We start from the raw sequence: 27,500 nt of genomic DNA, 5'->3' as shown, positions 1-27,500 counted from the left end.
TTTGTTGCTGTTAAAGTGTATGCGCTGCCTCCAGGTTGTTCTGTTGTGTTTGTTGCTGTTAAAGTGTATGCGCTGCCTCCAGGTTGTTCTGTTGTGTTTGTTGCTGTTAAAGTGTATGTGCTGCCTCCAGGTTGTTCTGTTGTGTTTGTTGCATGCTGTTAAAGTGTATGCGCTGCCTCCAGGTTGTTCTGTTGTGTTTGTTGCATGCTGTTAAAGTGTATGCGCTGCCTCCAGGTTGTTCTGTTGTGTTTGTTGCATGCTGTTAAAGTGTATGCGCTGCCTCCAGGTTGTTCTGTTGTGTTTGTTGCATGCTGTTAAAGTGTATGCGCTGCCTCCAGGTTGTTCTGTTGTGTTTGTTGCATGCTGTTAAAGTGTATGCGCTGCCTCCAGGTTGTTCTGTTGTGTTTGTTGCATGCTGTTAAAGTGTATGCGTTGCCTCCAGGTTGTTCTGTTGTGTTTGTTGCTGTTAAAGTGTATGCGCTGCCTCCAGGTTGTTCTGTTGTGTTTGTTGCATGCTGTTAAAGTGTATGCGCTGCCTCCAGGTTGTTCTGTTGTGTTTGTTGCATGCTGTTAAAGTGTATGCGCTGCCTCCAGGTTGTTCTGTTGTGTTTGTTGCTGTTAAAGTGTATGCGCTGCCTCCAGGTTGTTCTGTTGTGTTTGTTGCATGCTGTTAAAGTGTATGCGCTGCCTCCAGGTTGTTCTGTTGTGTTTGTTGCATGCTGTTAAAGTGTATGCGCTGCCTCCAGGTTGTTCTGTTGTGTTTGTTGCATGCTGTTAAAGTGTATGCGCTGCCTCCAGGTTGTTCTGTTGTGTTTGTTGCATGCTGTTAAAGTGTATGCGCTGCCTCCAGGTTGTTCTGTTGTGTTTGTTGCATGCTGTTAAAGTGTATGCGTTGCCTCCAGGTTGTTCTGTTGTGTTTGTTGCATGCTGTTAAAGTGTATGCGCTGCCTCCAGGTTGTTCTGTTGTGTTTGTTGCATGCTGTTAAAGTGTATGCGCTGCCTCCAGGTTGTTCTGTTGTGTTTGTTGCATGCTGTTAAAGTGTATGCGCTGCCTCCAGGTTGTTCTGTTGTGTTTGTTGCATGCTGTTAAAGTGTATGCGCTGCCTCCAGGTTGTTCTGTTGTGTTTGTTGCATGCTGTTAAAGTGTATGCGCTGCCTCCAGGTTGTTCTGTTGTGTTTGTTGCATGCTGTTAAAGTGTATGCGCTGCCTCCAGGTTGTTCTGTTGTGTTTGTTGCATGCTGTTAAAGTGTATGCGCTGCCTCCAGGTTGTTCTGTTGTGTTTGTTGCATGCTGTTAAAGTGTATGCGCTGCCTCCAGGTTGTTCTGTTGTGTTTGTTGCATGCTGTTAAAGTGTATGCGCTGCCTCCAGGTTGTTCTGTTGTGTTTGTTGCATGCTGTTAAAGTGTATGCGCTGCCTCCAGGTTGTTCTGTTGTGTTTGTTGCATGCTGTTAAAGTGTATGCGCTGCCTCCAGGTTGTTCTGTTGTGTTTGTTGCATGCTGTTAAAGTGTATGCGTTGCCTCCAGGTTGTTCTGTTGTGTTTGTTGCATGCTGTTAAAGTGTATGCGCTGCCTCCAGGTTGTTCTGTTGTGTTTGTTGCATGCTGTTAAAGTGTATGCGCTGCCTCCAGGTTGTTCTGTTGTGTTTGTTGCATGCTGTTAAAGTGTATGCGCTGCCTCCAGGTTGTTCTGTTGTGTTTGTTGCATGCTGTTAAAGTGTATGCGCTGCCTCCAGGTTGTTCTGTTGTGTTTGTTGCATGCTGTTAAAGTGTATGCGCTGCCTCCAGGTTGTTCTGTTGTGTTTGTTGCATGCTGTTAAAGTGTATGCGCTGCCTCCAGGTTGTTCTGTTGTGTTTGTTGCATGCTGTTAAAGTGTATGCGTTGCCTCCAGGTTGTTCTGTTGTGTTTGTTGCTGTTAAAGTGTATGCGCTGCCTCCAGGTTGTTCTGTTGTGTTTGTTGCATGCTGTTAAAGTGTATGCGCTGCCTCCAGGTTGTTCTGTTGTGTTTGTTGCTGTTAAAGTGTATGTGCTGCCTCCAGGTTGTTCTGTTGTGTTTGTTGCATGCTGTTAAAGTGTATGCGCTGCCTCCAGGTTGTTCTGTTGTGTTTGTTGCATGCTGTTAAAGTGTATGCGCTGCCTCCAGGTTGTTCTGTTGTGTTTGTTGCATGCTGTTAAAGTGTATGCGCTGCCTCCAGGTTGTTCTGTTGTGTTTGTTGCATGCTGTTAAAGTGTATGCGCTGCCTCCAGGTTGTTCTGTTGTGTTTGTTGCATGCTGTTAAAGTGTATGCGCTGCCTCCAGGTTGTTCTGTTGTGTTTGTTGCATGCTGTTAAAGTGTATGCGTTGCCTCCAGGTTGTTCTGTTGTGTTTGTTGCTGTTAAAGTGTATGCGCTGCCTCCAGGTTGTTCTGTTGTGTTTGTTGCATGCTGTTAAAGTGTATGCGCTGCCTCCAGGTTGTTCTGTTGTGTTTGTTGCATGCTGTTAAAGTGTATGCGCTGCCTCCAGGTTGTTCTGTTGTGTTTGTTGCATGCTGTTAAAGTGTATGCGTTGCCTCCAGGTTGTTCTGTTGTGTTTGTTGCATGCTGTTAAAGTGTATGCGTTGCCTCCAGGTTGTTCTGTTGTGTTTGTTGCATGCTGTTAAAGTGTATGCGTTGCCTCCAGGTTGTTCTGTTGTGTTTGTTGCTGTTAAAGTGTATGCGCTGCCTCCAGGTTGTTCTGTTGTGTTTGTTGCATGCTGTTAAAGTGTATGCGCTGCCTCCAGGTTGTTCTGTTGTGTTTGTTGCTGTTAAAGTGTATGCGTTGCCTCCAGGTTGTTCTGTTGTGTTTGTTGCATGCTGTTAAAGTGTATGCGTTGCCTCCAGGTTGTTCTGTTGTGTTTGTTGCTGTTAAAGTGTATGCGCTGCCTCCAGGTTGTTCTGTTGTGTTTGTTGCATGCTGTTAAAGTGTATGTGCTGCCTCCAGGTTGTTCTGTTGTGTTTGTTGCATGCTGTTAAAGTGTATGCGCTGCCTCCAGGTTGTTCTGTTGTGTTTGTTGCATGCTGTTAAAGTGTATGCGCTGCCTCCAGGTTGTTCTGTTGTGTTTGTTGCATGCTGTTAAAGTGTATGCGCTGCCTCCAGGTTGTTCTGTTGTGTTTGTTGCATGCTGTTAAAGTGTATGCGCTGCCTCCAGGTTGTTCTGTTGTGTTTGTTGCATGCTGTTAAAGTGTATGCGTTGCCTCCAGGTTGTTCTGTTGTGTTTGTTGCTGTTAAAGTGTATGCGCTGCCTCCAGGTTGTTCTGTTGTGTTTGTTGCATGCTGTTAAAGTGTATGCGCTGCCTCCAGGTTGTTCTGTTGTGTTTGTTGCATGCTGTTAAAGTGTATGCGCTGCCTCCAGGTTGTTCTGTTGTGTTTGTTGCATGCTGTTAAAGTGTATGCGCTGCCTCCAGGTTGTTCTGTTGTGTTTGTTGCATGCTGTTAAAGTGTATGCGCTGCCTCCAGGTTGTTCTGTTGTGTTTGTTGCATGCTGTTAAAGTGTATGCGCTGCCTCCAGGTTGTTCTGTTGTGTTTGTTGCATGCTGTTAAAGTGTATGCGCTGCCTCCAGGTTGTTCTGTTGTGTTTGTTGCATGCTGTTAAAGTGTATGCGCTGCCTCCAGGTTGTTCTGTTGTGTTTGTTGCATGCTGTTAAAGTGTATGCGCTGCCTCCAGGTTGTTCTGTTGTGTTTGTTGCATGCTGTTAAAGTGTATGCGCTGCCTCCAGGTTGTTCTGTTGTGTTTGTTGCATGCTGTTAAAGTGTATGCGCTGCCTCCAGGTTGTTCTGTTGTGTTTGTTGCATGCTGTTAAAGTGTATGCGTTGCCTCCAGGTTGTTCTGTTGTGTTTGTTGCATGCTGTTAAAGTGTATGCGCTGCCTCCAGGTTGTTCTGTTGTGTTTGTTGCATGCTGTTAAAGTGTATGCGCTGCCTCCAGGTTGTTCTGTTGTGTTTGTTGCTGTTAAAGTGTATGTGCTGCCTCCAGGTTGTTCTGTTGTGTTTGTTGCATGCTGTTAAAGTGTATGCGCTGCCTCCAGGTTGTTCTGTTGTGTTTGTTGCATGCTGTTAAAGTGTATGCGCTGCCTCCAGGTTGTTCTGTTGTGTTTGTTGCATGCTGTTAAAGTGTATGCGCTGCCTCCAGGTTGTTCTGTTGTGTTTGTTGCATGCTGTTAAAGTGTATGCGCTGCCTCCAGGTTGTTCTGTTGTGTTTGTTGCATGCTGTTAAAGTGTATGCGTTGCCTCCAGGTTGTTCTGTTGTGTTTGTTGCATGCTGTTAAAGTGTATGCGCTGCCTCCAGGTTGTTCTGTTGTGTTTGTTGCATGCTGTTAAAGTGTATGCGCTGCCTCCAGGTTGTTCTGTTGTGTTTGTTGCATGCTGTTAAAGTGTATGCGCTGCCTCCAGGTTGTTCTGTTGTGTTTGTTGCATGCTGTTAAAGTGTATGCGTTGCCTCCAGGTTGTTCTGTTGTGTTTGTTGCATGCTGTTAAAGTGTATGCGCTGCCTCCAGGTTGTTCTGTTGTGTTTGTTGCATGCTGTTAAAGTGTATGCGCTGCCTCCAGGTTGTTCTGTTGTGTTTGTTGCATGCTGTTAAAGTGTATGCGCTGCCTCCAGGTTGTTCTGTTGTGTTTGTTGCATGCTGTTAAAGTGTATGCGTTGCCTCCAGGTTGTTCTGTTGTGTTTGTTGCATGCTGTTAAAGTGTATGCGCTGCCTCCAGGTTGTTCTGTTGTGTTTGTTGCATGCTGTTAAAGTGTATGCGCTGCCTCCAGGTTGTTCTGTTGTGTTTGTTGCATGCTGTTAAAGTGTATGCGCTGCCTCCAGGTTGTTCTGTTGTGTTTGTTGCATGCTGTTAAAGTGTATGCGCTGCCTCCAGGTTGTTCTGTTGTGTTTGTTGCATGCTGTTAAAGTGTATGCGTTGCCTCCAGGTTGTTCTGTTGTGTTTGTTGCATGCTGTTAAAGTGTATGCGTTGCCTCCAGGTTGTTCTGTTGTGTTTGTTGCTGTTAAAGTGTATGCGCTGCCTCCAGGTTGTTCTGTTGTGTTTGTTGCATGCTGTTAAAGTGTATGCGCTGCCTCCAGGTTGTTCTGTTGTGTTTGTTGCTGTTAAAGTGTATGCGTTGCCTCCAGGTTGTTCTGTTGTGTTTGTTGCATGCTGTTAAAGTGTATGCGTTGCCTCCAGGTTGTTCTGTTGTGTTTGTTGCTGTTAAAGTGTATGCGCTGCCTCCAGGTTGTTCTGTTGTGTTTGTTGCATGCTGTTAAAGTGTATGTGCTGCCTCCAGGTTGTTCTGTTGTGTTTGTTGCATGCTGTTAAAGTGTATGCGCTGCCTCCAGGTTGTTCTGTTGTGTTTGTTGCATGCTGTTAAAGTGTATGCGCTGCCTCCAGGTTGTTCTGTTGTGTTTGTTGCATGCTGTTAAAGTGTATGCGCTGCCTCCAGGTTGTTCTGTTGTGTTTGTTGCATGCTGTTAAAGTGTATGCGCTGCCTCCAGGTTGTTCTGTTGTGTTTGTTGCATGCTGTTAAAGTGTATGCGTTGCCTCCAGGTTGTTCTGTTGTGTTTGTTGCTGTTAAAGTGTATGCGCTGCCTCCAGGTTGTTCTGTTGTGTTTGTTGCATGCTGTTAAAGTGTATGCGCTGCCTCCAGGTTGTTCTGTTGTGTTTGTTGCATGCTGTTAAAGTGTATGCGCTGCCTCCAGGTTGTTCTGTTGTGTTTGTTGCATGCTGTTAAAGTGTATGCGTTGCCTCCAGGTTGTTCTGTTGTGTTTGTTGCATGCTGTTAAAGTGTATGCGCTGCCTCCAGGTTGTTCTGTTGTGTTTGTTGCATGCTGTTAAAGTGTATGCGTTGCCTCCAGGTTGTTCTGTTGTGTTTGTTGCATGCTGTTAAAGTGTATGCGCTGCCTCCAGGTTGTTCTGTTGTGTTTGTTGCTGTTAAAGTGTATGCGTTGCCTCCAGGTTGTTCTGTTGTGTTTGTTGCATGCTGTTAAAGTGTATGCGCTGCCTCCAGGTTGTTCTGTTGTGTGCAGAGTAGTGATGGTGTAAAGACAGTAGCACATTTCATAGCCGTTGTCCTCCGTCATTTGTTCCGTTGGATTCCGGGATTACTGCGATTATGCGGTGGCTTCCTGTGGGGAAGGCTTTGGGAGAGCAGAATCATGACACCACAGAGCTGTCTCTCCCTCTCAGCCTCACTCAGGAGAGCCGTCCGCACAGCACGCCGACACAAGGCTGCCACCTGGTGGCCACGAAGGGATGAGGCGTATCCCGCTCAACCTGGAGTTGCTTTTAAGGGGAAATGTGGGATTTTGGTCTCATGGTCTGATTCGAATGGATAGTCACGTCGGTTGAATGGAGCATATTTTTAAAGGTGTTGTGTCTAAAGATTGTTTGAGTATTAGACTGTGACCATAAGCAGCTCTAAGAATTCATAGCTGGATTATCATGGCCACCTCTATGTGAAAAGTGCCTTGTGTTGCACTTTGATCATGAAAAAAGCACTATACATTTATTTAAACCTCTTAAAGTAAATAATCACTTACTTCTCCACCCCAAGCCGACTGCTGGTACCAAATCAAGAAAAGTTAGATTTGAATTTTGCCCATATTCAACACTGACTTGTCCTTATAAACCATGGAAACAAGGTCATTACAGAAAACAGTGCCCTTGAAAGCTTGTTATGAAATGAAGTGTTTAGATGTAAGGGCTCAGACTGGAGATAGGGCCTAGCACTTGTACAAGAGTGCCAGTCTCTCTTTTGAAATCTTCCCCTTAACCTGGTGCCCCCCCCCCCCCCCCCCCCCCCCAACATTGCACCGTGCCTACTTCAGAGGGCAGTGTGTCCCACCTCTTCTGGCCTAAATACTGAACATCTTTAGAAAGCTAAGACCTTGTAGTTTCTTAGGAAGCAATCAGAATAACTGTCGGAAGCACTGGCATAGAGTTACAGAGGCTAGAATATTGTTTTTTATTTCTGCCAGATAACAAGAACCTCTGAACTGACCACATTTCAGCCATGAAATGCCGTAAAAGGACAAAAGCACAATAGAATTGTCTCTGCGAGACACTCTGGCAATTAGCAATGATGCATGTTACGTTTTCCCCTTGCATTCCGGGAAACCAGCTAAACTGATGAAGACAGCGCTGCAACGTTGGAGGACAGTACACATTGGTCGTAGTGTTATCCGATTGCGTTGAAGTCCGAAATCATTCAGAGTAAACATGGTCTAGTGTTATCCAGTTGCGTGCAGTGAGATTTTTAAATGCATGCTTGTTGCCGCCCCTCGAGTTGGGCATACAGTAATAGTACTACTGTAAATGCATACAGTAATAGTATAATACTGTAAATGGTGATACAGTATTAGTAGGTACGGTAAATGAGAAAACAGTAATAGGATAAGTACTGTACATTAATATACAGTGATGGTACTGTAAGTACTATTACAGTAAATTACTGGCATCTTGCTGCCTGTAAAATCTAAAATAGTCTTTTTACAGTGCAGCCCATATTACGGATCTGTCCTTAACAGGGCATCTTTCTAGCGCTCTCTTGTGGCAGGGAGTCTAAACGCATGGATGTGTCTCTCACATGTCTGCTTCGCACGAGTGACAGGTGAGGTTCAGATAGTCACACGTCGCCTCCTAACAGGTGCTGTGCTTGGCTCTGGTCCCTGGCCTGCGGAGGAACCTGCCTGTCTCACCTGGTCTCTCAGGTGTATGGGGTGTTCTCGCGTAGAATGCAGAGGAACCGGTTTCAGCATCAGTTATAGCAATTTAATAGCATTGGAATGTGAGCAAAATACTGCCAAGGTTCTGAGAGAGACCAATACTGTGTATGAGGTGAATGATACTGTGTGCATTGAAATGATTCTTTGTGCCAGTGTGTGTGTGTGTGTGTGTGTGTGTGTATGTGCGTGCGTGTGTTGATTACCTCTCTTTTAAAAAGCATGACTGGCAGATTTGGGCAAAGACGTTTGTTTTGAGACATAATCAGGATGCTGACAGTTAAAATACTTAAAATCTCACACTAGAATGCCTCATATACTCAAAACACAACAACTAAAATTGTATTTCTTTTATTTTAACATGTATTGTCTGACTGCTGCATAGGAGCTACAGATTGGATAGATATCCTGATGAATTATCCTGTGACATGAACAATAACAACAACACGTTACATTTATATAGCACTTTTCTCAACACTCAAAGCGCTTCACATGGAAAGGCGGACACACTGACTGAACGCTAAACAGAGCATAACCTGCTTGGCTGTCTAACTGTATGGGTACACACAAGTTCACACTGCTTCACTGACTATAACCCATACGAATGCCGGAACAGAACGGATTGAGATTCCTTCAGCTCATCACATTCAGAAATGATACTGAAAGTTTGATCGTTGGGAAGGGAATGTTACGGGACCTGCTAGAGATGTCTCGTCACCACCAGGTATCTCTCAGGTAAGAACAATGAGTAACGTAAACGTGACAGCCACCACCTGTGCTCCTTGCTATGGGAAAAAGTAGAGTCTGAACAGGCCATCGCACTCTTATCTGTGCAAAGACAAACCACTAAACACAGACCTGTGTGCTGTAGTGATGACAACCAAACGGAAAAGCAATCATGGCATCACAAAACAGAACCTGAAATGGGTCCTGAAAAATGGTTCTGAATAGTCAAATGGTTCTTGATACCAGAGGAACTGTTTAGCACAGAGCTATGTAACCCAGTACAGTATTTGTACATCTGCTCATACAGAAGGCTCCAACCAGTAGACCACGGCTGCTCATACAGACATATAATGGGTATGAATATGGAGTCCGACTGGTAACTCCAGCAAAGCAGCCCCAAAGCTACTCACCTCTGTCCCCTCTAGCTTTCTGTCTCAATCTCTGATGGTCACTCTGCTGCAGACCAACAGCTTGGCCTCTGGCACGTGGGCACAGACGAAGGCAGACCACACAGACATGTCATAGACCTTCACCTGCTTCACATCTTCTCACACACACACACACTCTCTCACACATACACACAAACATTCACTCTCTCTCTCTCTCTCTCTCTCTCACACACACACACACACATCAGGATGCGTGTGCTTGTCCTCTGCATGTAGACACGTGCAGGCGGTTCACACAGACATCTCTATCTCTCTCACATACACACACACACACACACACATACACACACACACACACACACACACACACACACACACACACACGCACACGCCAAGTTGTCAACACACCCTCTCTCTCTCACACACACTCACCCTCACACCATGAGTGTGTCTATCCTCTGGCTGCTACTCTTCCTCCCAGCGCTGCTGCTGCTCCTGCCCCCACTGCCCCTGCTGCTGTTGCTGCCCCCACTCCTGCCCCTCCCCGAGAACAACTGCCCCCTCGTCCCACCCCTACTCCCCTGAGCGGGTCTCCGCATCGGCCTCCCCTGGTCCCCCCTTGCGTCCTCCATCTCCTGGCCAGCGTCCCTCCGTCCCAGCGTCCTCCTCAGGCGCATCCACTTGAAGTAGAGGTGGACGAGCTCGGCCAGGCTGAAGAGGGCGGACAGCAGCCCCACGGCGAAGTAGAAGACCAGGAAGACGGTCTTCTCCATGGGCCGCGAGGTGAAGCAGTCCACCGTGTAGGGGCAGGGGAAGCGGCTGCAGGGGTACTGCGCCGCCACGCCGAACCCGTACAGCGCCCACTGGCCCACCAGGAAGGCCACCTCCGCCAGGAAGCGGAAGCCCACGTTCAGCGTGTATAGACGCAGCTCTTTGAGGTCCTCCTGGGGATTCACGCCGCGTTTCCCCAGCGACAACCTGCTGCCTCGGACATCACCGCTGCTGGCACCTGGATTGAGATTAACACGTTAACTTCGTTTCACACCCAGTTATATTAAGTATAAGTATATATACTCTTTTGATCCCGTGAGGGAAATTTGGTCTCTGCATTTATCCCAATCCGTGAATTAGTGAAACACACTCAGCACACAGTGAACACACAGTGAGGTGAAGCACACACTAATCCCGGCACAGTGAGCTGCCTGCAACAACAGCGGTGCTCGGGGAGCAGTGAGGGGTTAGGAGCCTTGCTCAAGGGCACTTCAGCCGTGCCTACTGGTCGGGGTTCGAAGTCCGAAGTGCTAACCAGTAGTCCACGGCTGCCCCGTAAGTTTCATTGACGACATACGACTCTGTTCATGATGCCACCACACTAACCACCAGAAACTACCACAATGCAACATTATCCTAGCCTGGCTAATGTCAGACCTCATCTCATTGAGATGGGGTCTGGGAACTAGAATTTATTTTCTCGTATTTGAAACGTGGTTTACGAATGCCCAGAGCCGTTTATTGGGCGCTACGAATGTGTATCAAATGCGTCTGTAGGTAGCTCATAACCGCTTCGGTGTGTCGTCATCGTCTTGCTATCCCCGCTCCGTTCTGTGATTGGTTCCTTCGTTGAGGTGAAAACGAAGTCCATAGAATCCAGGCTGCCTAGCAGCGTGAATAAAATCGTGTGCGTAAGGCAGCATGGGAAAACCCAGGCTAACATTATCCATGAATGAGTACAATAACTCTCATTACACCTACAGTACAGACCAAAAGTTTGGACACAGCTTCTCATTCAATGCATTTAATTTATTTTCATGACTATTTACATTGTAGATTCATCAAAACTAGTTACTTCAAAATCGTAATGTATTATGTATTACTTATTACTGTCATTTCAAAGTAATTTGTTACATTATAATATTACTGTCTCTGAATTATAAGGCATTACACTACTATTGTATTACTTTTAAGTTACTTTTACCAAAATATCTAGAAATATGGATTTGGAATTCTAAATGCAGTTTATTATGCTCAATGCAGCTCATTGCACTTCTAATGGAGGGCGATGTGGTATAACATAATGACTGAGCTAGGCTTAAGGCTAACAACAGTAGAATGCAATAGGCGCACTGATGGCTCATGATGCAATACAAGGAACAATCATAGCCAGAATTTTGTTAAAAGCAGACAAAAGGTCGAAGTCTGGTCAATTGTGATAGAAATACTGTAACTTTAGGCTTAGGCCTACTCATTAAAATCAACAGAGCGCCCACTACCTGTATATTGTAACCCAAAACTTGTCAAGATAGGCTACACAGTGCCGCTGCTGGCCATTTTGGTGCCCTAACTGGTGAAATACAGTATTAACCTAGTATGTATGTCATCATATGCCAACTATAAAGATGTAATCTGCCTGTTCCCAGGGATGGGTAGTATTTCTGAAACATGTAATATGTATATGTATTTCAAATACAAAATAGTATTTTGTCATTTGTATTTTATTGGGTTGAAGGAAATGGCTCTGTATTTTGTATCAAAATACTTTATTGGTGTGTATTTTTGTATTTTAAATACTGCAAAATACTATGTGAAAAACACTAAAAAAAGTAGATACTACACACAGGTGTAATGAATAATTGGTAATTAGGCAACAATGGTTTATTTTTATCGCAATCAGCTAATGTGAGAACAGCTGTGTTCACAAACACTCACAGCTTTTCAGTGACGGCTATTGCTGAAGCATCAGCTCTGGTCTGAAGCACTGGTGTGAAGTCGTACGCAAGTAAAGATGAGCAAGTTTACCTCTGCAAGTTCACATAAGGACACCGACAAAGGCAACCATGTCCTATTCTCTCCATGCCAAACTTTAACAGAAAAAATGTCAGATATCTCAATGAACCACAATGACATCAATAGATGGTAAGGTGTTGAGTGTGTTTGAATTCCCTTCCTTGTAGCATCCATTTCTGCATTCTACAGTAGGGACAAGTTCACCTTAAATAACAATTCTATTTCCTTATTAGCTGCATACTTGAGGTTGGAGATATTAAGGCATAACAAGTTTCTCACACACTGGAACTTCAAGATACATAGCCTTATGATTTTCTTATTCAGTTCTGCACTGGACTTGAATTACAAAATTCGGCACAGATACACAACTATGATTTTGGCCTATTGATTATAATGTGGTTAATTGAAAGCTCTGTCAGTCGTTTTGGATAAGCATCAGCTAGATGACTAAATGTAAATGTAAATTCTTGAATTATTCTTCTGATCACACTACATGAACTTGCATACGGTATACTATTTGGTATGACGGGCCAAACTGTATTGTTTTTTACTATATAGTTTTAATAGGCTAAATGTTTGGGATATTAAAAAGCTTTTTTTGCAGTGCTTCCATACTTTCTTGAAAAAAGGTATTTTGAGTATTTGAGTATTTTCTAAATACAAAAATACAGTATTTTATTTTGATACATAATATGGTTACTGTATTTTGTAGTTTATTTTGATACATTAAAAATGAGGGTATTAGGTATTTTATTTTGAAATACATTCACATTCTGATGTATTTTTGCCCATCCCTGCCTGTTCCCAGCATTAGAACACTTTGCGATGGTTAGCTTGTCACCTGTGACGATATATGCTAGGCCTAAGTGACTGAGCTATCTGGGTGCGTTTGGAGATGCCTGATGAAATCAGACGTTGTTGAATAGGCATCATTTACTGTATCCTGGTGCCACACACCTTGCATGTAGCTGTTCGCTTATTTCCTCTGTGCAGTTTTTGTAACCGAAAGTAATGATAAAAGGCACAACTCCGGGAGGACTTCTTGTCGCCATGGTCAATGCATTTATATCTGTGAGTGTCATAGCGCATGCGTTACATTGCACATTATGGCAAAGGGGCCATGCCGCTCGTTATACGTTTCACAAAGTATATGTAGCAGTAAAATAAAATAGAAATACATTAATAAATTTAGATTAAAAAAGCAATAATTGCATGAAATACAGCTTGTTCAGGAGTCTCGAAGCTCGAGTCCGAGTCAGGTCTGAAGTCTTTTGAGTGGAGTCGCAAGTCAAGTCTGAAGTCACTGTTTTTGCGACCTAAGTCCAAGTCCCCATCTTTTTTACATTTCTATCCCTTCATTCTCTTGAATTCAAGTTCACAGCACGAAGCTGACATGAAGAGCATTTGCTTTATCAAGAATAAAAAAGATTAGCGTGGCACCGCTCTAGATGGTTTCGGTTTCACACACAAAGTGCACTTAACTGTTCTTCATATCCTAGTTGTCTCTGATAAATTGAAAATAATGAGCGTAGGCTTATGTCCATCGAGTCAGTTGCAGCCAGCCACAGTCATCTTCAACCAGTAACAGGAGATACGTTCTGCTATTTGCTCAGTTGTTTGCGAATATGTGAACATAACACCACTTAATTTCAGGTTAAAATGCATTGTAATGCGCGTTACTGAAGTTTGTACCGAGTAAAATATTACCCAATAGTTTTTTGTAATGCCTTACATTACCGCGTTACAGCAAAAAGCAATATATTACAGTAATTACATTACTTTTGTAACTTGTTACTCCCAACACTGGTGATTGAGCATGTAAATGAGTGTTAATGAGCGGTCAGTACCTTGTTGCTGGGCCTTGGTCTTTGTGCGTCTGTGTATTGCGTACATGAGGAAGAGCATGGCGGGAGTGGAGATGAGCACGATGTGGAACACCCAGAAGCGGTACTGCGAGATGGGGAAGGCCTGGTCGTAGCACACCTGCTTGCAGCCCGGCTGGGCCGTGTTACACTCAAACTGCTCCTGCTCGTCCTCGAACAGGTCAGTCGCTACGGTGCCCAGTATGACGATGCGGAACACCAGCATGATCTGCAGCCACAGGCGTCCCAGCAGAGGAGAGTGTGTCTGCATGGCCTCGATCAGGCCACCCAGGAAGCCCAAGTCCGCCATGGCGCAGCCGCCAAACCCAACACCTCAGCTCACTTTAACTCACTTAACTCAGTTCAGTTTGATTTTGTTTACTTGTACAGCGCCATTAACAGTAGACATGGTCTCAAAGCGCCTGAGCCTCCCTCATACCTCAGTCACAGTTCAGGGTTGCTTCAGATACTTAATTAGGAGTGTGTGTGACCCAGGCATCTAAATATTTGTATTATTATAATTATAACATGAGAACCTCAGAACACGCACGTTTCAGCGTCTGTCCCTAGACACGTCACCCATGCAGGGGTACACTGGGTCAGGAGGAAGGGTACACTGCATCAGGTCAGGAGGAAGGGTAGACTGCATCAGGAGGAAGGGTGAACTGGGTCAGTACACTGCGTCAGGAGGAAGGGTACACTGCATCAGGAGGAAGGGTAGACTGCATCAGGAGGAAGGGTGAACTGGGTCAGTACACTGCGTCAGGTCAGGAGGAAGGGTGAACTGGGTCAGTACACTGCGTCAGGAGGAAGGGTAGACTGGGTCAGTACACTGCGTCAGGAGGAAGGGTAGACTGCGTCAGGAGGAAGGGTAGACTGCGTCCATGCCGCCTCACTCTGGCAAGCGAGAGTGTGTAGATTCCTTCAGCCCAAATCCCAGAGTCAAACGCTCAACCACTGTGCCTGTCCTCTACTCTTCATCATCTCAGAGTAGTCCTCACAGATGCAGGTGTTTGACCAGAGCAGCCTCGCACACTGAAAGCCCTGTCCACCCCTGAGGGGGCACTGGAACGGGGTGTCTGCCCCACAGTGCGTCAGATAGAAACCGTCCACATCACCCTTACCTGCAGAGCAGAGAGACGGCTGATGAGTCATTTCAAAGTCTTTGGATTCCTGAGAATTCTCTCAGCACTTTTTAACAAAAATAAATAACACCTGGCATTTATGTTGTCCTGGCATTTCAGTTTAGATTTTAAGGGTAGTTTCACAATCAAGGTAAGTGCTTGACATTTTCCGCACACATGTATGACAGAGTGGGGCAAAACTCCACTTGGGGTAAAACGCCCCCCCCCCCCCCTCCTATATTTCACAAACTAATCACTAGATGAAGTAAAATGTTGTTGTTATTATTTATATGCACTATGTTGACAATGGTGATGTACCTACCCACCATAAAAAGGATGTGTGCAATGCACTTCAAGAAAAGGAAAGAAAAATGGAGTATTCTCATTTTCAGCAGTCACTAAACAATGTTTGAAAGGCTGTAGTTTTACAGGATATCATATTTGTGTGTGAATTGTGAGTAGTTTGGTAAGTATATAGACAGTACATCTTATTTACATACATAATATTATTCATATAATACATTTTTCAGAATCACATTAAAAAAATACAATTGTAGGCAGCAGTTCTCCCCTACAAAAATGGCATTTGTTGGCAGAAAACACATCTTTCACTCAGTCTGCCATTTTCAGCCTCAAATTGACATTTCATTTTAAAACTATACACCAGTTCAACACTTAACAGAATGTTACTGTGGATAGAAAACTGAATAAAGCAGAGCATTATCAAAATATTAATAGAAATGGCGGGAATATGCTGACCTGGTTGAACTAATGTAGCAGAGGAAATACTTCATATAAATATCAAACCGAGTAAAAGTCTACTGACACAATTTCGACATACAATTTTAACATCATAACAATGAGTTGTAAAACTTATTTTAACTAAAGCTTCCTGTTAAACATGTTCTTGTCCACTCCAACCCATTTTCTATAACCCTAGTCTACGCTATAAAACAAAGTAGGCTACAATAGACACTATAAATACTGTATGCAAATATTTAACCTTATGATGGCGAAAAAACATTTATTTCAGATGTCCATTCCACAGACTTTTAATAAAGCTTATACATAAAAATCGTCTATGCCAGTTGCCATGAAACATTTTCTAATCGTCAATGGATGTAGATTAGCCTAAACAAAAGTTATAATAGTCTATGCGTTCAACAAAACTCCCTGATTCTGAATAGGCTACCCTAAAGTTCAATTTTTGTAGTTTTACGAAATTAGCTCATGGCATAATATTCATTTTTGTGACTTAATATGTTATCTACCAGGCTTACCTGTTCGTCTCATGTCAAACACCTGTTGCAGTCAGAAAATCACAGAAATGAGGTTAGCCTGGCGTCACAGACGCACCCTGCATGTTCACTGTTCTGCGTTGCGTGTGCAGGAACGTCTGATACAGCGCTGCTGCCGTGACGTCACCCCCGTATTTATAGGACATGCAGGTTTCCTGTTGATGATGCTGAGAAGTTTAATTTGAGCGAAAGTTATTTCTATTTACTTTGAAAATTAATTTGAAATGTTCGCTCATTTAAAGTACATAGAAATACTTCCCTCTTCGTCTTCCTTGGTGTGTGTGTGTGTGTTGGGGGGGTTAGGCCTAGTATAATTATACTGTAGGTCTAATGTTTGGCACTGCCTAGAGACTTTCAAACATCAGGAAAAAGTGTTATGCCTATGCAATGTTGATGGTATTCATGCCAATTAAAACATTTTATCATAGCTCGCGGTTGTGTGGCTATGCCGCACCTGACATGCACGTCTCACGCAGGCAATGCACAAAATACTGTTTTATCATGGGCGCCAACATGTAGGGAGCCCCTAAAGGGACATGTGCATAAAAAGTTCCTGAACAAAAGCTTGTTACGCTCAACGTAAGTGCACCGTAATGTGTCCAGACAGGAAATGCCAGTTGTCTTAAGTCATCAGTGATATCAAGAGTCTAACTGGTGTTTATTCTGGTGGGCACCTCTTCAAAGTCCCCTGCTAATTACAGGAAGAGTCCGTTTTCAGCCTGGCGGCACTTAACATGCAATTCTAGACATCAGATGGGGGTCACTGAAGACGCTATGACGTAAATGTGCAGGGGAGGCTAGATTGAGTACTGTGGAGTGCACGGTCAACATGGAGGAAATCTTATTTCAGAGGCGTTGGAAGCTCCTCCCTCCCTCTCACATCCTTGATTCAGCAGCTGGACCACATGGGCATTCAGGTTGGTGCAGATGATGGCATACCACAACTACTTGCTTATGAATACAGTAGAAGCACATGTGTTTTTCTAACTTCCGCATTTTTGCTTTACATGTAAAACAGCCAAGTAAGTGTGTACAACAAAACATTTTGATTACAAGCTGGGGTGGACAAAAAAAAAATATTTAGGTTCAGAGTTTGAGGTAATTAAACTGGTACGGTCAGAAAGTGAACAGAATTACGAATAGCCATCAGAACGCAAAAGTCACAAATAACTAAATTTATTGAAAAAGGCATGTATAAAAGCGAACGGTAAATAAGATACAACATATGAAATATTTACAGGACGAAACAAACAAGCATAACAAAGTGAAAGAAAGAGAGCTGTGCAGAGAGCTGAGGAGCAGAGACTAAAAGCCGAAGTCGGAGTCGGAGTCGGAGTCGATCTTGTAAGTGGCGGCCTTCTTGGCCCGGCTGGGTTTACTGCGCTCCACCACCGGGGAGTCAATGCCGCCCTCGAGGTCGAAACTCTCATCGTCTTCCCACTTCTTTGTTTTCTGGAGGGAAAAGAGGGGTGAGGGTGAGGGAGCCGTTACAGCTGCCTGCGGGACGATGCTGGCCAACACTTTCTGACCAGAAGAATGGAACTACTCTGGATTCCCATCATTCCCTAGGCAAATTAATCTTCAGTATAGCTAAAAGCAACGTTTCAAAGGAAAAAGCTAGAATAGTATAAAACCAGTAAAGATTTCATACAATAACACCCCTCCGAGTAGATGCAATTTCAATGTGTTAACAACAATAAATATAAAAGGAAATTGGCCATTTGAAAACCATTATGAATGTGTACATAAGTCCTTGTAAACTAACCTTTCCGGCACCACCCATCTTGCCCTTGATGCGGGCCATGAGGCCACCAGAGTCACTGTCGGAGTCAGAGTCCAGCACTGGTTTCCTCTTGCGATTGGCTGCTGCCTTCCCAGAGATGGGCTCTGATTCGCTGGAGCTGGTGGTTGCCGCCTTCTTGCTGGCTTTCGAAGTGGGTTTGGGCTTGGAGAGCGCGTCTAAGATGGAGGGCTGAGCAGAGTCTGTCAGGGGAACAGGGCATGTCCCGTTAGACACACACAGACACACACACTTCAAATTAGTGCTGGGCGGTATACCGGTGTAATTGATTACACAACTTTCGGAACGCTGTACCGCACGACACTTTCAGACGGGACTCTTTTCAATGTTGCGCTTCTAAACACGTATAGAAGTTAAGGTCAGCGCCGTCCACATCAGCAGGTAACAAGGGGAAAGCAAAAGGAAAGTCGAGCCAAATGTCACTTCAAGACGCGTTAGCTAGAGGGACTCCCTACGACAGAAAAAGCAAACGGTGGATTGAGATCACAAACTCCCATCACTATCCACCTAGCGAGATGGTCCCACCTAATAGTCAAAAAAGACAGCTTCAAGATGTTTGTGAAATTTATACAGAACTTTTACTGTGTTTCAACTGCAATTGTCTTTGCATTCTGATTCCTCAATTCATAAGAATCACGAGTGACTCGTCTTTGTAAACAGCATCATTTTCTGGGACCATGCAAACCTGTATTACTACTAGTGTGCAATTATTCTACAATATTCAGTAAAATAGCCCATTAAGTCAATCTACTGCAGTAATAACGCTCTCGACCAGTAGAAAATGCTGTGAACACCTGATTATGCTTAGGGGGAAAAAAAATAAAAATTAAAAACGCATGTTTTTGAAATTTGGAATTTTTTAAAAAATACATATACATATAGGGTTGGGTATCGTTTCAATTTGGACGATTCCGATTCCAATTCCGATTTCTTATTTCGATTCTGGTTCCTAACGATTCTCGATTCCGATTTTTTTTTAAAGGCAGGGTCAAAAAAAGTTTAGGATATTTTAAATGAGCTAGCTAACCAACGGTCTTTCTCAGGGTATCTGCACATTTTCCAAGTGCAAATTTAAAGACTTTTAAGACCTTTTCAAGACATCTAAATGAAAATTAAGACTATACCACGGCAAAAAGATATATATGACTGTTTATGCAATAGTTTTTTTCCCCTACTAATTTTAACCCCCACCCCATTTTGGATGTCTACAGAAGTTACCAAATATATTTTGGCGAAAGAAAAATAATTGTGTTATTCACTGTACCTTCACAGCTAAAAATGCCCAATTTTAGGGTCTGCGCTGCTTGCTTTTGAAGCTGGCTGTACATATTTGGTTTTGCTTACTGCTGAGGCTGACTGTTCTTCACCTGTGTCTGTAGTAGCCTAGGGCTACTTGCCAAAGACATGTGCACTGGACTGGATTCCCTTCAATATTTTTTTCCAAAGTTAACTAAGCTATTTACATATTTTAATAAGCCTACTTTATATAATTTACTATGTGCATCTACTGTCCAATATGCAGCACAGCAAATTAAAGTTAATCCACTACTTACTACACTACATTTTGCATACCAGTTGTATCTAAACCAACCAAAGCTTGACTGAAACATTGTAAAACCACTGACTTGTTTTAAATTAATTAAGAGACAGGTCTTGATGAAAACTGCTGGTTTCATCTCAAGCACGCACATATTTTTTTTTATGTAGCAGTTGCCGACATTCAAAAAATATGCGGTTATATTTCACAACTTTTGCGAAGTAGGCCTAGCCTACTGGGAAACGCTGGCAAGCAAGCTGCTGGCAGATATTACAGGTAGGCTATTATAACTTAGACAGATATTTTCTTCCCTAGGCTAGGCCAGCAACACACGCTGGAAAGATGCAAACTGATCAACTTAACATATACAGTATTTCCTCCTGATTGCAAAGCACTGCACATAATTTCACCAGCAGTCTTCGCATCCATAGTTTGTGAAACGATGCTGCTTCTGAGCAAAGATTTTAGATGCCAAGTGCAAGTCTAAAAAGGAGAACAAATGAGCGTCCGGCTTGAGGCTGTGCCGGACGCCGGACAGGGCTTTTAAAATCCATATGTTCGACCTAAATTCGAATATGGCCAACCTATCGCTAACTGGCTTACCAACTCTTTCTCCCGCTCATTCTACCGTAGGCTCCCTCATAGGCTACCTGTCTATCTCTCAGGCTTCAGCTACACCACGAAAACATCAGGCATATTATTTTGTACATAGGCCTACTGTATTATTACCGTTTAACCAAAACCAAACCTTTAACCAAACCCGTGGAAAACATCTTCACTCTGCAACCACTACACTTCCTCCCGTAGCCTAATAGCCTAGTCACTTATAGAATTGCGTTTTAAATACACGAAACTGGATGGAGACATCACTCGCTCTCTTGCACTCGTTGGCGGTCCCATACGCACATTTAATACCCCTCTTTCGAAAATTCAGTTGTATTTAAGACTTTTTAAGGATCCGCGGGAACCCTGCTTTCTGAATGAAATAGTCTGACCTTCAACATGAATTTTAATTCTATTAACTATGCGCTACTTCGTTGGTGTTCAGTCATTTCTTCTTCCGGTCGGCGGCCTGGGAATCGAAACTAGGAATCGATATTTAAACTTTTGAACGATTCCGGGAAAATCGCAAAGATAGTCCCGGTTCCAACCAATACTCGATACCCGTGTGTGTGTGTAATTAATTAATATAAATATATATATATATATATATATATATATACACACACACACACACACACACACATATCAGTGGCGGCCGGTGGTTAAAAAAAAATTACAGCGGAAGGAATGTCCGCTTGATTGGTGTTGGTGGCAAATGTGAGGTTGTGATGGTGTTGGTGGCAAATGTGAGGTTGTGATGGTGTTGGTGGCAAATGTGAGGTTGTGATGGTGTTGGTGGCATATGTGAGGTTGTGATGGTGTTGGTGGCATATGTGAGGTTGTGATGGTGTTGGTGGCATATGTAAACAATAGCGTATGTAGGCCGCCTACCCAGACACATTTATAGCAGCAGTACTATGTAGCATTTTAAACTGGCAATGTTGTGCAATAAATGCTGTTGTGACATTCTCAGGGGGGGTCTGACCTAAGGAGGTAGGCTAGCATGCAGCAGCCAGAAAAGTGGGTTCAATTCTTGGCTTCCACCATTGTGCATTTGAGCAAGGCACTTAACCCCAAATTCCTCCAGGGACAATAAACTTTGTAATATAATTTCACTTTGGATAACAGTGCTAAATTAATAAATGTAAATAAATGTACATTTAGATCTGGGAAGTCAGGGAAGATATGTAGGTCTAGTTATGAAATACTGTTTTCCAGATGTGCAAAATTATGGAAAGTCTGGAGGTTTTGCTCAATGTTGGCATAAAAGTCTATAATACTAAAAATAGACACTTGTTTTATAAAACCATGTAACTATTTACCATTAAAAAATAGACCTTAAATGTGGATATTTGTAACATGCTATTGTTTTTAAAGCCAAATCGCTATAATTTAAAGACAGGTTGTAAAGGCTAAGTGGGAATTTATGAAAGCATACTCGAAAGGCAAATGTTATTGAAGACGTCATTAAAGGAATGAATCATGGTCTGAAACATTCATTTACAATGTTACCATCCAAAGATACAGTTAGAACGGTGAAAACAAGAACATATTAACAACAAGAACATTTTTTGACAATTGTTTAGTTAAGGCATAACTTGGATGATTATAACAACGCATAACTATCCAAAAATGTTTTATCACCAAGTGAACTGTCCACGTATGTGACAGGCCAACAGTAGGCTGTTTTCTGTGCTAACGTTACCAGTTAGCAATATTTGTCTGACTATGTAGCATTCAGTAGCCTACTGTACACTAGCCTTACCATCTTGTTTTGGAATATGAATTTTTGGAACTGGTCTTCCTGCTTTAATCCTAACCTTCGCAGTGTATTTGAATGTATACAAGATTTGAGATTGTCCTCTGATTCCATTGTAGGCCCTACTGTTTATTTCACGAGCAAAAAACAAGCTTCCCTTTCAACACAAGATTAGCTGTTTGACTGTAGATAACGTTCTTGCACCGTTGCCGCTAAAAACAGCACCCCCTATCGCAATTGAAAATTACTGTATGGAGGAGCTTCCTCCCTTGGCCAAGATTAGCTTGTATGTATGTATGTATGTATATATATATATATATATATATATATATATATATATATATATATATATATATATATATATATATATATATATATATATATATACACATACACATATATACATACACATACACACACACACACACACACACACACACGTGTGTATATACATATACATACATACACACACACACTCATTTTTGGTCATACCGCTAAGCACTAATTCAAAGGCTCAGTCATACAGTCATACCATTTTTGGTCATACCGCCAAGCCAAAGGCTCAGTTTGACTTGTATGGACCATTCACTTAGGCCAATTTCTCCCCAAACACATTTCAAGAGGACAGTCAGACACACACAGACACACACGTTAATCAAACATGTGCTTTCCCTCCCATTTCCCAAGCAATCCCCAGAGAGGCGGAGGGCCATACCAGGTGCTTTCTTCTTGGAGGCAGCAGCAGTGGGCTTCTTGGCAGCGGGCTTTTTTGGGACGGCCTCTTTGACTGTAGGCGCAGGTTTGGAGGAAGGCTCCACCGCACTAGACTTGGCTGGAGGAACAAGCAGGCAAACACACACACACACACACACACACACGTGATAGTTGAAACAGTGTCATTGGTATACAGTCTATCTGTAAATACGGTGGTGTACAGTGTATCTGTAAATAAATACGGTGGTGTAGTGTATCTAAATATGGTGGTGTACATCTATCTGTAAATGCGGTGGTGTACAGCTGCTACCTGTGAGCCCATCAGTGGACCGAGACACAGGAAGTGCACTTACCAGCAGCTTTACTTGGGGCCTTTGCTTTTGGGGCGACCGCCTTCACCGCTGTCTTCCTGCAGAGAGAGAACTTTTTTTTTTAACAAAACCTTAACTAGTGAATTAGACTGATTGAGGACACAGGAAGGAGAAAAGATGAAAGAGAAGGAAATAAATGGAGAGCAAGAAAGAGTGTGAGATGATCTCCCTGTAAACCCCATATAAAGGAGACTCGTGAAAGAGGGCCGCTCACTTTGGGGGCGGGGCCACAGCGGGAGAGTCCACATCACTGTCCTGCTGACTGGGCTCGGGTACAAAGTCGCTGTTGTCGTCGTCGCTGATGACCGCTGCCTTCCCACCTTTCCCAGAGGCTCCGACTGCAGCCTCATCATCCTCCTCCTCATCATCGCTGGAGAAGACGAACTTGGGAGCAGCTATAAAGAGAGAGAGAGAGAGAGAGAGAGAGAGAGAGAGAGAGAGAGAGAGAGAGAGAGAGAGAGAGAGAGATTTTAGTTTATCATTATTGTATATCGTTTTCCATTGACCAGCTTTTGAACTTATTATACAATATTATTTACCTTTATATTATTTAACATATTATTTACCTTTATAATTTTTATGTTTTGGCAAAGTTTGTACCCACAGTCATGCCAATAAAGCTTGTACCCAGTCATACTAATAAAGCTTGTACCCACAGTCATGCCAATAAAGCTTGTACCGAGTCATACTAATAAAGCTTGTACCCACAGTCATGCCAATAAAGCTTGTACCCAGTCATGCCAATAAAGCTTGTTGAGTACCCACAGTCATGCCAATAAAGCTTGTACCCAGTCATGCCAATAAAGCTTGTACCGAGTCATACTAATAAAGCTTGTACCCACAGTCATGCCAATAAAGCTTGTACCCAGTCATGCCAATAAAGCTTGTTGAGTACCCACAGTCATGCCAATAAAGCTTGTACCCAGTCATGCCAATAAAGCTTGTTGAGTACCCACAGTCATGCCAATAAAGCTCGTTGAGTACCCACAGTCATGGCAATAAAGCTTGTTGAGTTGAATGGACTTTTAAACGGAGAGGACAGACTTGATGACCTCTTGACCCTTGGCTGGTAGACCATTGCGAGGTTACCTCTTGAGGCTTTAGGGTTAAACATACCCGCTAGCTCCACTGGGAGATGGGGATAAACATACCTGCTAGCTCCACTGAGGCTTTAGGGTTCAACATACCCGCTAGCTCCACTGGGAGATAGGGATAGTTACTTCAATAGAACTTCAATTAAGCAACCCGAGTACCACTGATACTAGTAAACAAGAGAAGTTGAGGTTTCCCAAAGAGGCTCCATGTGGCTTCCTAATCAAAACAACACTGATTGGCCAGCGGAAGTGTGTGTGTGTGTTTAGTCTAGATTGTAGACAGACAGAGACAGGGAGATGGGGGGGTATAAATAGATGCAAGAATATTGCATTTGGGCCAGAACGCTAGTGTGGGAAAGTCTAATCCCACTGTCTTGCATGTATGTATGTGTGTGTGTGTGTGTGTGTGTGTGTGTGTGTGTGTGTGTAATTGCTCACCCTTAGTGGCTCTCTGGGTTTTCTCTCTCGGTGCCAGGTCTGGGCTGGGCTCTCCAGTGGATGCAAACTCCTCATCTTCATCGTCTGACCACGGGTTACTCTTTTTTCCTTCCTTCTTCACCGGCTTGAACTGCAGCGTAGTCTGTTTGCCCAGCTTAGACATGGCTGGAGAGAAAAAACAACACACTTTAAACACACACACACTCACTCCTTCCAGCCAAACATTCAGGGAGGATTGAGCAGGTCCTGTGCAGGTGTGATGGTACTATACTGGGTAAACCCAGCCTGATCTGCCAGCGATTTTTTATTTTATTTTTTGCAGCTCAGGCTGGAAACCTGTGCCTCTTTCTCTGCCGCTTCCGTTACAATTTTACGGGGCACTGGCAGGTTTAACACGATGACTATAGAGAAGCGACGGCAAAGTCTCTCTCATGCCCATCAGCCCAATTAACCTCTCAACGATGCTCAATGTCTTTTTTAGGTTAGCAAACCATTCACTTTCATGTTTTGTTTTTTTTGCACAACCTGCAAAAATCGCTCAATGCCATTGCTGCTTCTGCAGACCGTTGATAAATGCCATGGAACGCCCCTATTTCCCCCCCTTTTACTTAATATTCATTTCTATCCAAGACGGCGGATCTCTAAAAAAACGCAAGCCCCCACCCCATAAGTGTATCTAAATTAGACATGTACCAAAAATTACATTTATCAGTGACTCGAAGAGCTGTAAACAGTGTTGTAAGGCTGTGTGTACAAATCTGCTTGGAATTCCAGTGGAATTTTGATTTTGTAACAAAAGTTCTCTTTCGCCGAGTGAGTGAGCGGAAATAAGGCACCCACCAGCCCAGCTACAAACTCTGAGCAAGGTAAACAAAATCGGAATATTAAGGCAGTAAATGCTCCCGTTAAGAACCAAAATGTACACACCAATGGCTACTGAAAAATGTAAGGTTCATTTATCAAAATGTATTTTGACGTATTAAAAATTATCTTTGTTTTAGAATTTTTTTAACGAAAGGGGCGGAAATTGATGCTTTTACGATACGTTTGTTGAAGTTCCCAGCCTGGAGTTTTCGCGTCATTCTGCAAACGTCACCCGGTTTGTTGGTCAGATTGGTCAATGACTATCTAATTGCGTACAGAGTCATTTGAACTATACCCGTTGATCACGCCTCTTGTGCAGTAGAAAATACATAGCAGACTCCCAAGACTAATGTTAATCTGAAAAGAGTGAGCCTGGTCTGGTGATGGGGAGACTATGATAGTACACCATTCCTTCAGTTATAATTAAACCCATAACACTCCGCTACTGAAGACCTCTATTCACTATGAGCCTTATAAATGTACTGATCAGCTAAGCTATTGATTAAATCATCCAATCAATCGATTGACCAGCTAAGCTATTGATTAATCACTCTCTGGACTGATTAGCTAAGCTACTGACTAGGGCTAAACGATTAATCTAGCGATTATTTTTTCGATGCATCGATGAATCTAACGATTCATTTTTTCAGTCCGATTCGATTTCGATTTGATTCGATTATCTCCCCATTAATTCACTATAATAGCAACTTATACATGTTTATTTACATATCTGAATGAAAAAACATGAATTTTTTTAACATTGCAATATTTGTTTATTGCTCTTAAGATTCCAAAATAAGACAACGCCTATATAAGTGCAAAGTAATGCATTCTTAGTCAGAGGTAGCATTCAATAAAGTTCAGTAGTGTATGTCAATTAATTGAGTGCCTGTCATTTTAAGACGTTCGTGTGGGAACTTTGCAATTAACATTAACACAGTTAAAAGGCTGCTGATGTGTGGATGCAATTCATAACGTAGTCAGTTCAAATAACGGTTCGTAGGGCCTACTTCTCCTTTGGACAAGCACTTTTGAGTCTTGGAAAACACTTTTCCATTTACATCGGGATTTTGCAAACATTCAGTCAATAAAATGAGCCCTGCATGAGTAACGAATACAAGCAGCTGCAAGTAAGCATGCTAAACTTGACATCCAAACAGTATTCTAACGTTAGCTTTGAGATACTGCTTGATTGCATACTGTAACTTAGTTTAGTCTCCTCAATGTACTAAGTTATGTTGTGATAAGACCTTAGCAGAGTTTACTTTAACTTTTAATGCAGTAGTTTAGAACAAATTTCGCAGCATGGTCACGATGCTAAGCGGATTTAATAGCAATTTAGCCCACTGTTCTATGCAGTGCTTCTATGTGGCAACAACAATCCTTCAACAATCGTGAATATTTTGTTAAATGCACATGCAGAGGAGCAGCGGGCTCGTTACGAGAGAGGAAAGGCTGTGTGAGTAAAAAGTACAGCTCAATTAAATAAATGTTTCTTATCTTTAAAATAGTAGGCCTACAACATAGAACAATGTGTTCTATCAATGTGTGGTGGCCGGTTTTGATTTCGTGGTGCCCAGCCACAGATTAGTCAACGTATGGAAAACACTGAAGGTGTAAAATTAAAAATATTTAGCAGCACACGTTATGCTTGACTAATCGACGCTCATATTTTGCGTCGACGTATTTTTTGCGTCAACGTCATCGATTACGTCGATGCGTTGTCCCAGCCCTACTACTGACTGATCGTCTAACTGATTGATGGCTGTGCGGTGTGGAAAGCGGGCTGTGAAGGGCACCTTTCTCCTTGGGCTCCCTCTTAAGCTTCTTGGTCAGTCGTGCGGCGAGACCCTGGGGCTGACCCGGGCTGTTCTCATCTCCGATCTCCACTGCTCCATCCTCAAACTCCATCTTCATCACCACACCATCCTCACTCTGGGGAACAGCAGAGATATTAATTACACACACACACACACACACACACACACACACACCCCTCCATCCTCACTCCTGATGGTGAACAGTTCCATCGTATCACACACACACACACACGCCATCCTCACTCTAGGGAACAGCAGAGATATTATTACACACACACACACCTTCACTCTGGGCTTCTTGCCCTTCTTGGCGGCGACGTCCTTCATGCCGCTGGTGATGCGGGGCACGACCCGGCGACCCTGAGGAGTGGGCATGGTCTCGTCCTTCACCTTCACGACCTTTGACCTTCCACCCTTCCCCTTGGCCTGAGTCACCACCACATTTGCCATCGACGCGCGCTCCATCTCCTCCACACGCTGAGCACACACACACACACACACACACACACTCTTGAATATACACTGCGCTTGCTCCCAGCTTCAGGGAAGGATTATGGATTTGGGTTATTTTATCTCCTGTTTCAGGTTGCTAAAGGTCCCTCTC

At 43.3% G+C, this 27,500-nt stretch overlaps 2 protein-coding genes across 2 annotated transcripts in view; both read right to left on the bottom strand.

Annotated features, from left to right (window-relative positions):
* Positions 1 to 9,261: 9,261 nt before the first annotated feature.
* On the bottom strand, positions 9,262 to 15,980 carry LOC121705554 (gap junction delta-3 protein-like). The gene is made up of 3 exons (XM_042086588.1): positions 15,878 to 15,980; positions 13,459 to 14,597; positions 9,262 to 9,836 (listed from the first exon to the last, which is right to left on the bottom strand). The coding sequence occupies exons 2-3, from the start codon at positions 13,781 to 13,783 to the stop codon at positions 9,262 to 9,264; spliced, it is 900 nt and encodes a 299-aa protein (XP_041942522.1). The 5' UTR covers positions 13,784 to 14,597; positions 15,878 to 15,980.
* Positions 15,981 to 17,055: 1,075 nt separating this feature from the next.
* The window catches only part of top2a (DNA topoisomerase II alpha), a 31,556-nt gene continuing 21,111 nt past the window's right edge, over positions 17,056 to 27,500 (bottom strand). The window contains exons 28-35 of the mRNA XM_042086282.1: positions 27,179 to 27,373; positions 26,876 to 27,011; positions 24,213 to 24,377; positions 22,895 to 23,075; positions 22,663 to 22,718; positions 22,311 to 22,427; positions 17,661 to 17,878; positions 17,056 to 17,347 (exon numbers count right to left, since the gene is read on the bottom strand). Coding sequence (XP_041942216.1) covers positions 17,201 to 17,347; positions 17,661 to 17,878; positions 22,311 to 22,427; positions 22,663 to 22,718; positions 22,895 to 23,075; positions 24,213 to 24,377; positions 26,876 to 27,011; positions 27,179 to 27,373 — 1,215 coding nt within the window. The 3' untranslated portion in view covers positions 17,056 to 17,200. The remainder of the gene's footprint in view (positions 17,348 to 17,660; positions 17,879 to 22,310; positions 22,428 to 22,662; positions 22,719 to 22,894; positions 23,076 to 24,212; positions 24,378 to 26,875; positions 27,012 to 27,178; positions 27,374 to 27,500) is intronic.

Source organism: Alosa sapidissima, chromosome 3, assembly GCF_018492685.1.
Source record: "Alosa sapidissima isolate fAloSap1 chromosome 3, fAloSap1.pri, whole genome shotgun sequence".
Lineage (NCBI taxonomy): Eukaryota > Metazoa > Chordata > Actinopteri > Clupeiformes > Clupeidae > Alosa > Alosa sapidissima.
This window is presented reverse-complemented; position numbering and strand designations above follow the sequence as displayed.